The following is a 15639-nucleotide window of genomic DNA, read 5'->3' as shown; positions in this document are numbered from 1 at the left end:
GGGCTGGAGATGGCTCAGTGGTAAGAGCACTGGTTGCTCTTCCACAGGACCTAAGTTCGAATCCCAGCATTCACATGATGGCCCACAACAGTCTATAGTTCCAGTTCCAGGGGATCTGATACCCTCTTCTGGTCTGTACAGGTACCAGGCACATATGTTGCACACAAACACATATACTGACAACACACCCGTATAAAATACAGTTCAGAATCTATACTATTGTATCAGTCAGTCTGAGCGGCTATAACAAATGCAACAGGTTTTAGGGTTTATAAACACAGCAGAGCGAGGAAGGGACTCTTGGGGAGCCTGTTCAATAGGATTGATATCTTATTGATAAAGGCTTTCTTGTGACACCTCCCAGTTACTGCTTTTAATTATCTTTATGAGTATCTGTGCGTGTGTATGCACGTGTAAACATGTACATATGCCTGTTGTGGGGAGCTGCTGGCTGCGTTCCTGCCACCCAGCTCCCGGCTGCCTGGCTAGCTCATGCCCCAAAATAACAACACACAAACTGTATTCTTTTAAACACTGCTTGGCCCATTAGCTCAAGCCCTTACTGGCTAATTCTCATATCCCGATCAACCCATCTCTAATAATCTGTGTAGCACCAGTCTTACCGGGAAAGATTCAGCATGTCTGACCTGGTGGCTTGCTTCATCGCATCTGCCTCTGAAAGGAGATGCCCTGCATCTAAGCTCACTTCCTCTTCCTCCCAGCATTCTGTTCTGTTTACTCCACCCACCTATGTTCTAACCTATGAGAGCCAAGCAGTTTCTTTATTATTTAACCAATGACCTTCCTCCATCATATGCCAAGTGTGTGAGCATACATGTGGAGGCTGACACCGGGTATCACCCTTTATTCCTCTTCAATTTATTATTTTAATTAATTTATATATTTTAGATTTATCATTTGTTTTGTTTTTGTTTGCCTGCATGTATGCATGTGCACCACGCGTGTGCCTGGGGCCCTCCGAGGGTATCAGATCTCCTGAGATTGGAGTTAGAGATGGACAGGAGCTGCCCTGTGAATGCTGGGGACAGAGCCCAGGCCCTCTCCAAGAACAAGCACTCCTAACCGCCGAGCCATCTCTCCAGCCCCTCCAGCTTATTTTGAAGACAGGGTCTCTCACTGAACCTAGGGCTCATTGATTGGCTAGACTGACTGACTGGCCAGGGAGCCCTGTTTCCACCTCCAAGGTGCAGGGCTAACAAACACACACCAGGCCCGGCTGCCTTTTTGTTTGTTTTGGTGGGTTCTAGAGATCAAACTCAGGCCCTATAGACTGAGCCATCTCCTGGGCCCTCCATTTCTATTTCTTAACGCCAAGACCCTAGGGGTAAAGCACTTGCCTCTCAGGTGCAATGGCCTGGGTTTTGGTCCCAGCTTGATGGGGGGGGGGGGTTGAAATAAATGGAAACTCCAGGAATTGTACGCTGAAGTTTCAAGTATTACGGTTCAATTGACTGAATTAAGATTTATTCTGTCAGGTTCTGAGGCTAACAAGACAAAACAGGAGCTTTGACCCCAGAGAGTTCAGTTTACAAAAAAGCTTTGGTCTTAAGGATTTATTTATTTGGTCACTATCTTTATCTTACGTGTATGAGGATTTTTGCCGGCATGCATGTCTGGTGCCCGTGGAGGCTAGAGGAGGCCGTCAGAGCCTCAGGGACTGGAGTTAGAGATGGTTGTGAGCCAGCACGGGAGTACTGGGAACCCAGGTCCTCTGCAAAAGCAGCCAGTGCTCTTTAACCACGGAGCTATTTCTCCAGCCTGCTGGTAACCCTCTTCCTTTAAGACAAAGATCCACGTAAGACAGGCGGTCTCAGCCTCACTACGCAGCTGACGCTGGCCTTATGCTCTTAGCCCTCCTGCTTAGTAATCAGAATGTTCCCGGAGGGCTGAGTGAATGAGAAGAAAACAGGTACCAGGTGGGTTTCAATTTGGCAAGCTCAAAGGGAGCGAGTAGAGTCTGTGGCTTCAAAGGACCCCTTGGCGCAACAAACAAAAAACATGAGAGTGCCCCGCCCATCAGGGGACAGAGGAAGGACACTGCTTTTCACAGTCATTTCTAGAGCCCTGTGCAGTTCAGTCTGTGAAGGAGGGGAACAGAGGGTGGCTTAGGCAATGAGACCAAGGTGACAGGGCCTTTGCTGGAGACCAGGCCCACGCATACATGGGGACGTTAGATTCTAACATGCGAGGCTCGGCACTGTAGAGACAATCTCTTTACTGAATCATCCTTTGTGCTTACCTTAGTGAAGGAGACAGTGGTGTTCTGATACTGCGAGTGTATTTGGAAAAGAAGAAAGGTCACATTGCTTGAAATATGGCGCAGAATGGCCTCCTGCGGAAAGGGCCTGCTGAGCAGGAAGTACGTGAACTTTCCCACAGAAAATTCAAGAAAACCTACAACGGGAAAATGTTCATTACAATATTGTACCTCTAGTATCAACGATGCAAATTTTATTCATAAAAAATGTACAATGCTAATGCAACCTTCAGAAAAACCCCTTGAGAGCCAGGTCTCTCAGCCCTTGGGAGGCTAACCAGAGGGATCTGTGTAAGTGAAGGCCAGCCTGGACTCACATCAAGGACCCACTGTTGTGTAGGTGGTACGTGTGAAGAGGAAGAGACGTACAGATTGCAGCCCAGAGCACGGCAGGCATGGCTACCTGTACCAGCCCAGCATATGACTGACCCTGTCAGCAGTCACGGATAGGAGAGCGGCTCCGGTGTCCATTACTGAGCCTACCGGTCTCCAACAGCTGCTTTCACACCCATGTATGAAAATGACAAACGGTTTAATTCATTTTTTTAAAATGACCCTGTCACGAGAACACCAGTGTGCTTTCTGGCCTGTCTGCTGCAGCGGGGTCAGTTTTCCTGGCTTGGGATTGCTAAGGTCTCACTGCGCAAGGAGCGCTCAGCTCATTTCTGTCCTCCATTTCCACGTTTCAGTTACACACAAACTACACACACATACCACACACACAGACAACACACACACCCCACACATACACATACCATACACATACCACGTACACACACATACCACACACACGTACCACACATACACACCCACACCACACACGCCACATACACACACACCACACACACACCACTTACATGCACACCACACATACACCACTTATATACACACCACACACATATACACCACTCACACACCAAATACACACACACACCACACACACACACCACACATACACAGAGTTCCCCTCGTTTTCTCCATCTGGCAGTATCAGCAGCACTTATAAGATCACTGTGTTTGTACCTAAGATTTGGGCAAGCAAATTCACTAGAGCGCATCTCTCCAAGGTCCCTCCCATTCCCCCCATCATCTCTCGTGCTTGCCTCCAATGGGCTCTGGAACATGTTCTGGTGGACTTAGCATCAAGATGCATCATGCTTATTTCCACATATGTGCAAGAAGAAGTCACGCAATTGTTCGATACGGATCACTTACTAGGTCACAGGCATCTGTCCGTGTCAGTGTTGATAATAGAGGGGCTGTGGCTGTAACTCAGTGACAGGGCATGTATGTATCATGTGTGAGGCCCCGGCATCCATACCAGTACTGAGGGGGGAAGGGTAATTCTAGCCCAGCCCTTTTGAAAGCTATTTAGCATCCCCTTGTATGTATGTATGTGTGTATACATACCATATTTACTACACACATACTGATGAGCATAATCACTGCTATTCTAGTATGAAAAACAAATCAGGAAAATGGCTATGCATGGCATGCAGGCTTTTAATCTCAGCACTCAGAGGTCAAAGTTAGCCTCAGCTAGTCAGTGAGTTTGGAGACAGCCTGCACTACAGGAGACTCTGTCTCACAGTTCTCCAAAATAAAATAAAATAAAATAAAATAAAATAAAATAAAATAAAATAAAATAAAATAAAATACGTAGTGGGGAGCTGGTCTGTAGACCAGACTGTCCTTGAACTCTCAGAGATCCGTCTGTCTCTGCCTCCCAGGCATTGGGATTAAAGGCGTGTGTTACCACACCTTGAAATCACAGAGGTCAATCTCCCTCTGCCTCCCAAGTGTTGGGATTACAGGTGTGTACCACCACACCCAACTACTCTCTTTCTTTTTTTACTTTTAAGAACTTTAACTTTTAGCCTGCATATATTTTTAACACACTGTAAATCATTTAAACGTTTTCTTCAACTTTGAATCTTTCTTTTACTGAATATCTCTCTTTTTGTGACCACATGAGTCTTTAATTTACCAAGCAATATCAGTAGGACTAAAGCCGTGGCACCCGACGTGGTAGCAGCAATTTCTTGGGTCTGCTCTGCTTGCTAGAGGCAAGCAAGTGCTCTCATCTAAGAGAGGCTTCCTGACTCAGCTTTAGCTGCAAAGCTTGCAGCTCTTTTAAGAGGTCCTGCCACGAAACACTTAAATGGTATTGATAAAAGCTAACTGCATGCTTGTTTGTTTTCAGCCATAGCAGGAAAAAAGTTGTGCTGTTTTATTTAAAATGCTGGCTTTCTGGTCTGTACTGCCAGGGCAAACTCTGACTCTTTCGGGCAGTCAGTCCGAATGAGTGTGATCTGTGAGCAGAATGCTACAACTTGCTTGCTGGCAGGGACCTTGAAACGCCACAGAGTTGTGATGATAAACACGGCTAAAGCCGCCGGTACCTCCACCATGATGCTGGAAAGCTAAGGAATGGGCTGGATCCAGCCATCAAAGCCACAGCTTTCATCCTACTGATATTGCTTGGTAAATTAAAGACTCATGTGGTCAAAAAAACAGAGAAAGATACAGTAAAGAGAGTGTCAAAAACAAAGAAAACTTCTAAATGATTTACAGTGTGATAAAATATATGCAGGCTAAAAGTTAAAGTTCTTAAAGTAAAAAAAAAACAAAAATAAGGAAGAAAGAGAGTAGTTGGGTGTGGTAGTACACACCTTTAATCCCAACACTTGGGAGGCGGAGGGAGATTGACCTCTGAGACTTCAAGGTGTGGCAGTACACGCCTTTAATCCCAATGCCTGGGAGGCAGAGACAGCCGGATCTCTGAGAGTTCAAGGACAGCCTAGTCTATAGAGTTATTCCATGACGAAGATATACAGAGAATATAAAATAAAAGTAAAAGTAAAAGAAATAGAGGCTAAATAAAGCCGCACAAAGATGAAAAATACAATGAGAATCTTGATACTGTATGCTATTATGCTCTCTTTGAATTGTTTGAATGCTGAGGAAGGAGCAACAGCTGCTAAAAGATATTTGTTTATAAATGCTGCTGAACTTATCCAAGGTAGATATTTTGAAAATACCTTGACTTCAGAATTTGGATCTAAGGACATGATGCTTTGGAAAGGAGTTTCTTCTTTTGTTTTCACAGAGGATGGGACCCTGTGGATTGCTTCTATCCCAATATGGTATGATGGACCACGCCCTCCTGAAGGGTTGCTGTGAACACCTTCAAAAAAATCACTTCACTCAACTGCTGACTGAGATGAATCTAGCACACAGGTTATACCATGAAAGACCTAAATAACAGCACCCCCATACAGCAGGAAGCAGTTTGGAGAGAAAAATCTGTGCCCATGTTCCCAAATATTGTTTATAAATGTTCTTTTACATTTAAAGGGGGATATGATATAGATATGAATAATTTACATTGGTATAAGTTTTACTTTGTTGATATAAATTTAAGGTCAATTTTGTTATATGTATATATATATATATATATGTGTGTGTGTATTTCTGATCTTGATTAAAGTATTGTGATTGTGTAGTTCACTTAAAAATGTAATGTATATAAATTATTAATGGATAATTATCAATAATAGTCAAGCTTGTAGTCATGTTAGTTAGATTTTCTAGATGTACATAGATATATTTTAGATAGGCATTCTTCATATCTTTCAAAGATTATAAAATATGGCATTTTAAGTGTTTTAATAACTTAGGGTTTTTCTGACGAGACACATCTGCTCCTGGCAGCACCAATCTACTTCAAGACGAAAGAAGATGGGCATCGAAGAGGCACCTTATGGAGTTTGATAGCCATTTGGGCAAGAAACTGCTCTTGCCTGGACTGCTGCATAAACTGGACACAAAGAACCCGCAGAGAGAGGACTACTGAACTTGCCTAAAGGTGAGATGATCTTTCGGGGTTCCTGATTCATGAAAGAGTCTGTGAGACATTCTGCAGGACACAGCAGATAGTGACTGAACTGCCTTTGAAATTTCCTGCTTCATGGAAATGTCTGCTGGAAACTATGGGCCTGTAGGCTGAAGATGGATGCCCCAATGGTACAGAGAAACTTTGGGTGACTGTCAAGGCAGCGAGATGTCTCTGTCATTTCTAGAGTTTGAAAGTTGCTTATTTCTTGTTTGCTTAGGTAATATTGTATCTTTCTGGAGTCTTTGATGGAGTTGAAGAATAGTTAGTTATAGTTATAGTTTTTCTTAGTTATGATAAAGATAAAATAGATGTAAATATTGTAATTTTTTACTTGATAACTGTTTTGTTATATGTAATTTTGCTATGTTAAAGCCTTTCCTTTTTGTTTAAACAGAAAAAGGGGAAATGATGGAGGAAGGTCATTGGCTAATAAAGAAACTGCCTTGGCCCATCTGATAGGGCAGAATTTAGATAGGCGGAGTAAACAGAACAGAATGCTGGGAGGAAGAGGAAGTGAGCTCAGAAATCATGCAGCTCCTCTCAGAGGCAGATGCGATGAAGCAAGCCACTAGGTCAGACATGCTGAATCTTTCCCGGTAAGCCACCATCTCATGGTGCTATACAGAATATTAGAAATGGGTTAGATAAATATGTAGAAGCTAGCCAATAAGAGGCTGAAACTAATGGGCCAAGCAGTGTTTAAAAGAATACAGTTTCCGTGTAATTATTTCGGGACATAAGCTAGCCAGACGACCAGGAGCTAGAGCGGCAGGAACACAGCCCGCAGCTCCCACTACAAAAATAAAATGTTTTGTCTCAAGGGAGAGTTTTTATGAAGCATACAGGTCAGATGATAAACTTATGTGAGATTTTTGCTGCCATGTAGTAACAGATGACCTTTGTCCTTACGGCTAAACTATAGCTAAGGTGTGTTCCTGTCTGAAAACGCATAAATGAAAACCAACAGCCTGAGACACTGCCTCGGGAACAGGACTGACAGCTTAAGCTGAAGCCTTTGCCTTCAAGAACTCCATCCAGCCTTCCAGGAACCATGAGACCTCAGGCTCAGTGTGGACTGCATTTGCAGAGAAGATGTTCACGGAGGCCCCACCCCCACATGGAGGGAGGCCCTGCCCCCACATGCCCGTGGCAGGAACCAGGCAGAAGACAGATAATGAAGGCGGGTGGTAGAGAGACATTGTCTTTGGCATCTAAAACCTAGGCCTGTTGTTTTCATATCAGTAACATTAAGACCAGGTGCTGTTGTCTGTGGTTTTCTGTCCTGCCTGGTTCCGGCAATCATTACATCCCAAAGAAATCACACAGAGGTCTATATTAGTTATAAACTGACTGGCCCAGTATCTCAGGCTTATTACCTCTTACAACTTATATTAGTCCATTATTCTTTTTTTTTTTTTTTAAAGATTTATTTATTTATTATGTATACAACTTTCTGCCTCCATGTATACCCACACACCAGAGGAGGGCGCCAGATCTCATTACAGATGGTTTGGAGCCACCATGTGGTTGCTGGGAATTGAACTCAGGACCTCTGGAAGAGCGGACGGTGCTCTTAACCACTGAGCCATCTCTCCAGCCCTAGTCCATTATTCTTATCTGTGTTAGCCACATGGCTCAGTACCTTATTCGGCAGGGTAATCACATATTGCCTCTTTTTTTTTTTTTTTTTTCTTTTTTTTTTTGGTTTTTTGAGATAGGGTTTCTCTGCGGTTTTGGAGCCTGTCCTGGAACTAGCTCTTGTAGACCAGACTGGTCTCGAACTCACAGAGATCTGCCTGCCTCTGCCTCCCGAGTGCTGGGATTAAAGACATACGCCACCACCGCCCAGCACATATTACTTCTTTTGTGGCTGGGACAGGACTGCATACCAAGCTTTCCTTTTCCCAAAATTCTCCTGTTCTCGTTGACCTGCCTCTATTTCCTGTCTTGTTGTCCTGCTTATACTTCCTGCCTGGCTACTGGCCAATCAGCATTTATTTAAAATATAATTGACAGGATATAGACCATTGTCCCACACCACTTCCCCCTCTTAAAAAAAAATAAAACAAGAACTCTGAATCTAATATCCTTTGTTTAGCTTTTCTCATGACCATTAGCCATTAAAAACTTGTAACCAACATTTTAAACAAAGGAAAATATCCATAGTTCATTTTTGGAGAATGTGGGTATAGTTTTCCAGGCTACTTCCTGCTGGTTGAGGGTGCTAATAATCTTATAGGGACCTAAAGAAAATTTAGAGTTATGACCAAGTCCTGACTGGAGTAACCTGTGAAGCTTGATCCTCTCAGATAGCATCTTGAATCTGTTCTGGATGTAGAACTCTGACATCTGGGCCATCTGTTCCTACCAGAGATTTCTCAGGTGGTCTTCCTTGATCAAACCTGATTTTCCTTAACTCAGAATGAATCCACAGCCTTTCATTTCCTGTGGAAACAAAAGAAAATCTCTTCTCCAAAGTAACATATCTTTTTATTTCAATTTTGAAGTCAAGGTACTTTCAAAATACCTATCTTGTATTAATTCAGCAGAATTTATAAGAACATATCTTTTAGCAGCTGTTGCTCCTTCCTCAGAATTCAAACAATTCAAAGAGAGCATAATAACATACAGTATCCAGATTCTCCGTGTGTGTCTTTATTTTAAACTCTATTTCTTTTATTTTTAATTTTTGGCTTTTTGAGACAAGGTTTCTCTATGTATCTTTGTCCTGGAACTCACTTTGTAGACCAGGCTATCCTTGAACTCATGGAGATTCACCTGCCTCTGCCTCCCAAGTGCTGGGATTAAAGGTGTGTGCCACCACACCCAAGTACTCTCTTTTTATTTTAAGAACTTTAACCTTTTTTTCTCCCAAGTCTGCATATATTTTTAACACACTGTAAACCATTTAGAGGGTTTTTTTTTTTTGTCTTTGAATCTCTCTTTACTGTATATTTCTCTGTCTGACCACGTGAGTCTTTAATTTGCCAGGCAATATGGCTAGGATTAAAGCCATAGCTTTGATGGCTTGATCCAGCCCATTCTTTAGCTTTCTGAGACTCCAGCCTCCTGGTGAGGTACCAGCTGTAGCCATGTTTATTGCCACAACTCTATGGCGTTTCAAGGTCCCTGCCACCACCAAAAAGCATGAAGTTAGCTTTTCATCAACACCATTTAAGTGTTTCATGGCAGGACCTCTTAAAAGAGCTGCAGCGTTTTGCAGCTAAAGCTGAGTCAGGAAGCATCTCTTAAATGAGAGCGTTTGCCTCTAGCAAGCAGAGCCCACTCAAGAAAGTGCTGCTATTAAGAAGCCATGCTTAACTCTATTCTTTTTTATCAAGAATAACTTCCCAAGCCGGGTGGTGGTGGCGCACACCTTTAATCCCAGCACTCAGGAGGCAGAGGCAGGCGGATCTCTGTGAGTTCGAGGCCAGCCTGGTCTACAAGAGCTAGTTCCAGGACAGGAACCAAAAGCTACCGAGAAACCCTGTCTCAAAAAATTCAAAAAAATAAAATAAAATAATAACATCCCAAGTTCTCAATGAAAACCAACAGCCTGAGACACTGCCTCGGGAACAGGACTGACAGTTTAAGCTGAAGCCTCTGCCTTCAAGAACTCCACCCAGCCTGCAGAGAAGATGCTCACGGAGGCCCCACCCACACATGGAGGGAGGCCCTGCCCCCACATGCCCATGGTAGGCAGAAGATGGATAGTGAAGGTGGGTGGGTAGACATTGTCTATGGCATCTAAACATAGTCCTGTTGCTTTCGTATCAGTAACATTAGGAACAGGCACCCTAAATTATTTCTCTTTTCCAACACAGCTCCTATCTATCACACTTTCTATAGTTATCAGAAGTGTCCTTATCTTAAGGAAATCACAATATATCCTGGTTGCTTGTGACAATCATGGAGATGAGCTGTTGTCCACACTCTCCCAAATCCCTAGCAGTAGCTGCAGATTGAACTTAAAACCAAACACTCGTTCAAACGGCACAGAGAAGGGTTAGGACGATAACTCAGTCGGCAGAGGGGCTTGACTGAAGCCCCGCATTGGATCACCAACAGTACATAAGCAGGTGCTGGATGCAGCAATCCCAACACTGGGGAGACAGGTGGAGGCAGGAGGAGCAGAAGTTCAAGTCACTCACAGCTACGTGGGTAGTTCAAGGCCAGCCTGGGCTAAACAAGACCCTGTCCGGAAAAACAAAACAGAAAGTTCTCCAGGTAACTGAGAACTGCACACAGCATGTTGGTGAATAAGAGAGGCTTGAGAACATCTCTCCATTCCTGACTGAGCTGTCCCGTGTATGACAGTCAGTGGCCATCCAAGAGCCATTGCACAATTTGTATAAACGATTGCATTTTAACCCAAGCTTATGTGGTTTCCCTCCTAGCTACGTAGGTCTCTGACCAATCTGATGATCCAGTGTCTGGCTGGACCAGTCGCCTGACAGCAATGCTTGTTCAACAGAGACTGAACTGTGTGCCCTGAGGTGAGGTAATTATCTCCTCAGGGCCTCTGTTCTCTCCTGTAAAAGGGAGGTGATTATGTTACAGAAATCACTGGACTGATCAAAGCACCAACCAAATGGAAAATGGTTTTATAACCACCACGAGTTTCCTTAGCCTGCCAGCGCCCTGGAGATGCAGCGACTCACGGTAAAAGAAAAGCCAAAACCATCCAGGAATTCTCAGATTGGCCCTACAGAGAAAGCAGCCGGGAGCGGACGGACATTCCCAGAGATGCTGGACCGGTAGTAAGCAGCAATGAGGGGACTTCCACAGAGTGACAAGAGATACTCGACGGGGGCTTGGAGGATAGCTTAGTGGTAGATGCTTGCCCAGGGTGCTGGGTTCAGTGCCCAGCACTGCCAAAAGCCTGGGGGGAGGGGGGGAGGGGGAATGGCAGTGAGAGATAACTCCATGTCCTAACATATGAAGCCCTGGGCAGAACATGCACACACACACACACACACACACACACACATGAGAGAGAGACAGAGAGACAGAGAGACAGAGAGAGAGACAGAGAGACAGACAGAGAGAGACAGAGAGACAGACAGAGAGAGAGAGAGAGAGACAGAGAGAGGAAAGTCAAAAGAGCTTTTACCGCATACATGACAGAAACTTCATTTAACTTTTCTTTTGCTTGCGTCTGTTGTTACTCGTTTCTTTTCTGGTACTGGAGAATGAGCCCAGAGCGTCTCGGCACTAAGAAAGTCTACCACATTACCACAGCCGTAGCTCCTCTATAATATTTGTATTTCAAGGTAGGGTCTAAGTTGCCCACGGTGCCCCTGAACTTACTCTATCGCCCAAAGGGGCCTTGAAATTCAATCCTTCTGCCTCAACTTCCCAAACAGCCAGCTGGGTCATATCAAAGCCTGAGACACCAGACCCAGCCAGAAACTCCATTGAATTTCTTCTCACAAAAGAGATTTGGCAAGAGAAGACATACCCCCAAATACATCCTGCAGAGGTTAATAAGAGCCCGACTTCACCTCCAAGCCCTCTGGAGAAGGAGGCACCAGACGCATTTGAGGGGAATAATTACATCTTATGACTGGGGGAGGGAAGAAGGCAGACCGCACATCAAAGGACTTTACAGAGAGGCAGCCAGTCAAGGCGAGCCTGCTCACACTGCACTCTGGGCCTCTGCTTTGTTCCCACAGGAGCTTCCCATCCTTAAACGCAGTCACTTTTTCCTTCCACTCTCTACTCCCAACCTTTTCCTCTTTCCCAACCAGATCCCTATCTTAAAACCGCCAGCTCCTTTTTTGCTGTGGTATTAAGAGGTACCTTGGGCTTTCCTCCTTGGCCACTGGGCACGCAGCAGCCAACTTCAGAACCGACAAAGCCTAGCTTCCTACAGCTTCCACCCAAAGCTGACTAAAAACGAGCCAGCCCAGCATTCAATTGTCCCTCACCACTTTTAACCACTTGTGGGTTGTTGGGTTTTGTTGAGATGGGGTCTTGTTGTGTAGCCCACACTGGCCTTGAACTGGAGGCAATCCTCCTGCCTCAGCCTCTGAAGTGCTCAGAATCACAGTTCAGCTACTGATTACTTGATTTTACTGTCAGATGAAGTCATTAACACACACACACAAAAATTAAAAGGCAAGAACTGGGGATGTAGTCGAGTGGTGGCGTGCTTGTCTGCTATGCAAGGCCCAGGGTCCAATCCTCAGTTCCACAAAGTAAATGTATAAACTCGAAGGACACACGACGATGAACGCACGGCCTTTCAAATATTTCTGGAAGTCACCACATGCATCTGTACACAGGGCGGCCCATGGCCCTACTCAAAGCACTTTTCAAAGTACAAAGTGTGCCCAACTCAACTCTTAAAGGGCACGTTTCCAGGTGAGCAACTGCACAAGAATCTAAAGCCAAAATGAAGGCACCCAGGCGAGCAGGGAAAGGGATTCCAAGAGAAGGGTGGCCACTTAGACACAGAGACAAGCTTCCCACCCAGCCTGTCCAAGGAAGCCACTTCTTCAGCCGTCCCAGGACCCCCATCTCTCTCCCAACCCTCACTAAGCACCAAGTCACCTCCCTGGTCCTCGGTCCCCTCATCCTTCAGAGTCTGACAGATCTTTCTAAATTACAGAGGTTGTCCAGTTCCTGCCGCTTGTCTCTTAACAACCCAGCTGCTGCACCAGAGGGTCATGCAAGGAGTGGGGAATTTAAGCGCTTATCAGCTGCTGAATCCCTGGGTCCCATCCCTCTCTTGTACAAAACAATGCTAACACAGGGCAGAAAGAACAGCACACAGCGTGCTGTAATTAGGTGAGAGGGGGGTAAAAAAATTACTAATTCTCAGCTTACCACTTTTCTTTCTCAACTTTTGTGTAAATAATTCTAGATATTAAGTACTGAAACTCCAAACTATAAACTAAAAAAAAAAAAAAGTCTGGCTCCCAGCCCTCCAGACTCAGCCCAAAACTCAACCCCTGAACACTCACCTTCTTCAGATGGATGTTTCAAAGTCTAGGATTCATAGAAAGATTACACATAAGGCCTCATGCTGGGAAAGGGTTTTGTTTTTTTGTTTTGTTTTGTTTTTTTGTGATAGGGTCTCATGTAGCCCAGGCTGGTCTCATATTCTTTATATAGCTGAATCTGACTTTTGAACTCTTGATCCTCTCGGTCCACCTTCTGAATGCTGGGGTTCTAGGCATGCGCGCGCGCGCGCGCGCGCACACACACACACACACACACACACTGGGTCCCTGTGGGCTGGGGAGAGAAATCAGGGCTCTACCAACTGAGCCGCATTCCCAGTCCCCATGGGCAACGTATCCGTTTCAGAAAGCGACTTTGCTATAGCGTAAGCGACATGCCGTTTTCAGGGTGCCACATTGGGGTTGCCACCAGCTCCATTCCCACAGCGAATGTCTGTCGAGAGCCTCCAGAGAGGAGATCGTTATCTCGGGGCTTTGAGGGTTAGAGGCTCAGGCAATGAAAGGACCTAACAGACGGCCAGAGGAGAGCGCTTCCCCTCACTGTAAGCCAGAGTTTTTTCAAGAAAATAGGGTGTGTGTGTGTGTGTGTGTGTGTGTGTGTGTGGTGCGTATTCAACACACATATATTTGTACTTTTCAACGTTGGCCTTTGCTGAACAAAAAGTTCCTAAAATGCGGTCTAACCAAGGATTTTCAGAGATAAGCATCTATGGGGGGAAAAAAAACCGATCCCACCACCCAGAAGACTGTTATCTTTCCAGCTTGTCTCAAGCTCAAAACAAGGAATGTACTTAAAGTCTCCGGGAAAAGCACGTGATCACAGCCTGGCACAATTAGTGCTTTTCACATTTCCCATTAACGCCCCCTCCACCTCACCCCACCCCAGTTGTCGCCTAAACCCTTTCCACTCAGCGCACATGACCTAGGATTTCCAGTCCCATCGCTGGCTCGTTTTTTCCTCCCTAACTGCAAAATTTGACCCGTTAGGAAAGCATCTAGATGTTGGACTGTCAAAGCCACTGCTACTTGGAATGTCTTGGTTCCTCGACAGACTTGGCTGTCCCGTAGCAGAGGCGTTAGGAACGGTTTTAGCTTTTGTTTGTGCCTGACTCTCACTCTCCAGGTTGGCCTCGAACCCCTCATCCTTCTACAGCAGCTTCCAGGGTGCTGAGCTAACAGCCCTCAGCTTAAAGGGCCATTCCAATGTGTCTACTTAAAACTACAAACATGGCTGCTCCCGACCGGGAAGAAGTCTGAGAGGGGGGCTACTTATCTCTCCCCGGTTCCCTGCCTAAATGAGGCACCGACAGCATGGACCAGGTTCCGAACCCGCGGCAGCCCGGAGGCGCGCATGCAGTCCAGGGGAAGGCTGCACGGACCCCGGCGGCCTGCGGCCTTGCGGGGTGGGGGAACAGATGCAGTTCGGGAAGCTCACCGTCGCTGGAGTTCGCCTGGGCCTCGGCTGTGCCCGCAGCCAGTACCCCCAGGACGAGCAGCCGCAGCGGCCACATGGCTGCCGACCCGGCGGAGACGCCCGCTCGTGCGGGCGGGCGGGCGAGCGGGCCGGGCGCGCAGGGTCGGGGTTGCTCCCCCGGAGCGCCCGCGCGCACCGCTCTCCCGCCACCCCGGCCCGCCAGGCGCGCTCTTCCGGCTGGACGGCGGCGCGCGTGCTCGGTCGGCCCCGCGGGCGCGCGCCTCCTGCCGGGGCTCCTGGGCGGGGCGGGGCGCGGCGGGGCGGGGCGCTCTCCGCTGGGTCTTTCTTTCTTTCTTTTTTTTTTTTCTTTCGTTCTTTTTTTTCCTCCCCCCCCCCCCTTTTTTTTGGTTTATTTGATTTCTCTGTGTACCCCTGGCTGTCCTGGAACTTGCTCTGTAGATCAGGCTGTTCTCGAACTCAGTGATCCCTCTGCCTCTGCTTCATTAAAGGTATGTGCCACCACCGTCTGGCCCATTGTGTCTAAGTGCAAATTAATTTCCTTTATTCCGAGACCAGTTCTGTTGCTCAGGTTGGCCTCCAACCACTGGGTACCTGGAGGATGGCCTTGAACTTATGACCTCTTGCCCCTTCCTCCCAAGGGAGATAAACTTGTACCATTACTAATGAACTTTAGTAAAGAAAAATAAGCCATATAAAGGGGTTCTGGATTATGTATATTATTATGTTTTCTTTGAACTTTTTTGACTGCAGGGAGACATTTGTTTCTGGGGGCTGCTAAGCTAAACCAACATAAAGGTAGCTTGACATCAAAATTTTGGTCCAAGGATATGTTCCTTTAGAAAAGAGGTTCTGCTTTTGTTTCCACAGATGAAACCCTGTGGATTCCTTCCAGGTTAAGTGGTTTGATGGAACAAGACCCCCTAAAAGGTCTCCATGAACCCTAAAAATACCTCACCCAACAAACAACAGGAAGCGGTTTGGAGAAAACTATGCCCAAATTCCCAAAATGATTGTTTATAAATGTTTGTTTTCATTTAAAGGAAAATATGATAAAAAGATG

At 45.8% G+C, this 15639-nt stretch overlaps 1 protein-coding gene across 2 annotated transcripts in view; it reads right to left on the bottom strand.

Annotated features, from left to right (window-relative positions):
• Nucleotides 1-14796, bottom strand: part of Tm7sf3 (transmembrane 7 superfamily member 3) — a 34232-nt gene extending 19436 nt beyond the window's left edge. For both annotated transcript variants that reach the window (XM_057792111.1, XM_057792102.1), the window contains exons 1-2: nucleotides 14580-14796; nucleotides 2261-2415 (exon numbers count right to left, since the gene is read on the bottom strand). In XM_057792111.1, coding sequence (XP_057648094.1) covers nucleotides 2261-2415; nucleotides 14580-14655 — 231 coding nt within the window. In that variant the 5' untranslated portion in view covers nucleotides 14656-14796. The remainder of the gene's footprint in view (nucleotides 1-2260; nucleotides 2416-14579) is intronic.
• Nucleotides 14797-15639: the final 843 nt, after the last annotated feature.

This window comes from Chionomys nivalis, chromosome 1, assembly GCF_950005125.1.
Source record: "Chionomys nivalis chromosome 1, mChiNiv1.1, whole genome shotgun sequence".
NCBI classification, from domain to species: Eukaryota; Metazoa; Chordata; class Mammalia; order Rodentia; family Cricetidae; genus Chionomys; species Chionomys nivalis.
The sequence above is the reverse complement of the archived record's forward strand: the minus strand, read 5'-3'. Positions and strand labels throughout refer to the sequence as shown.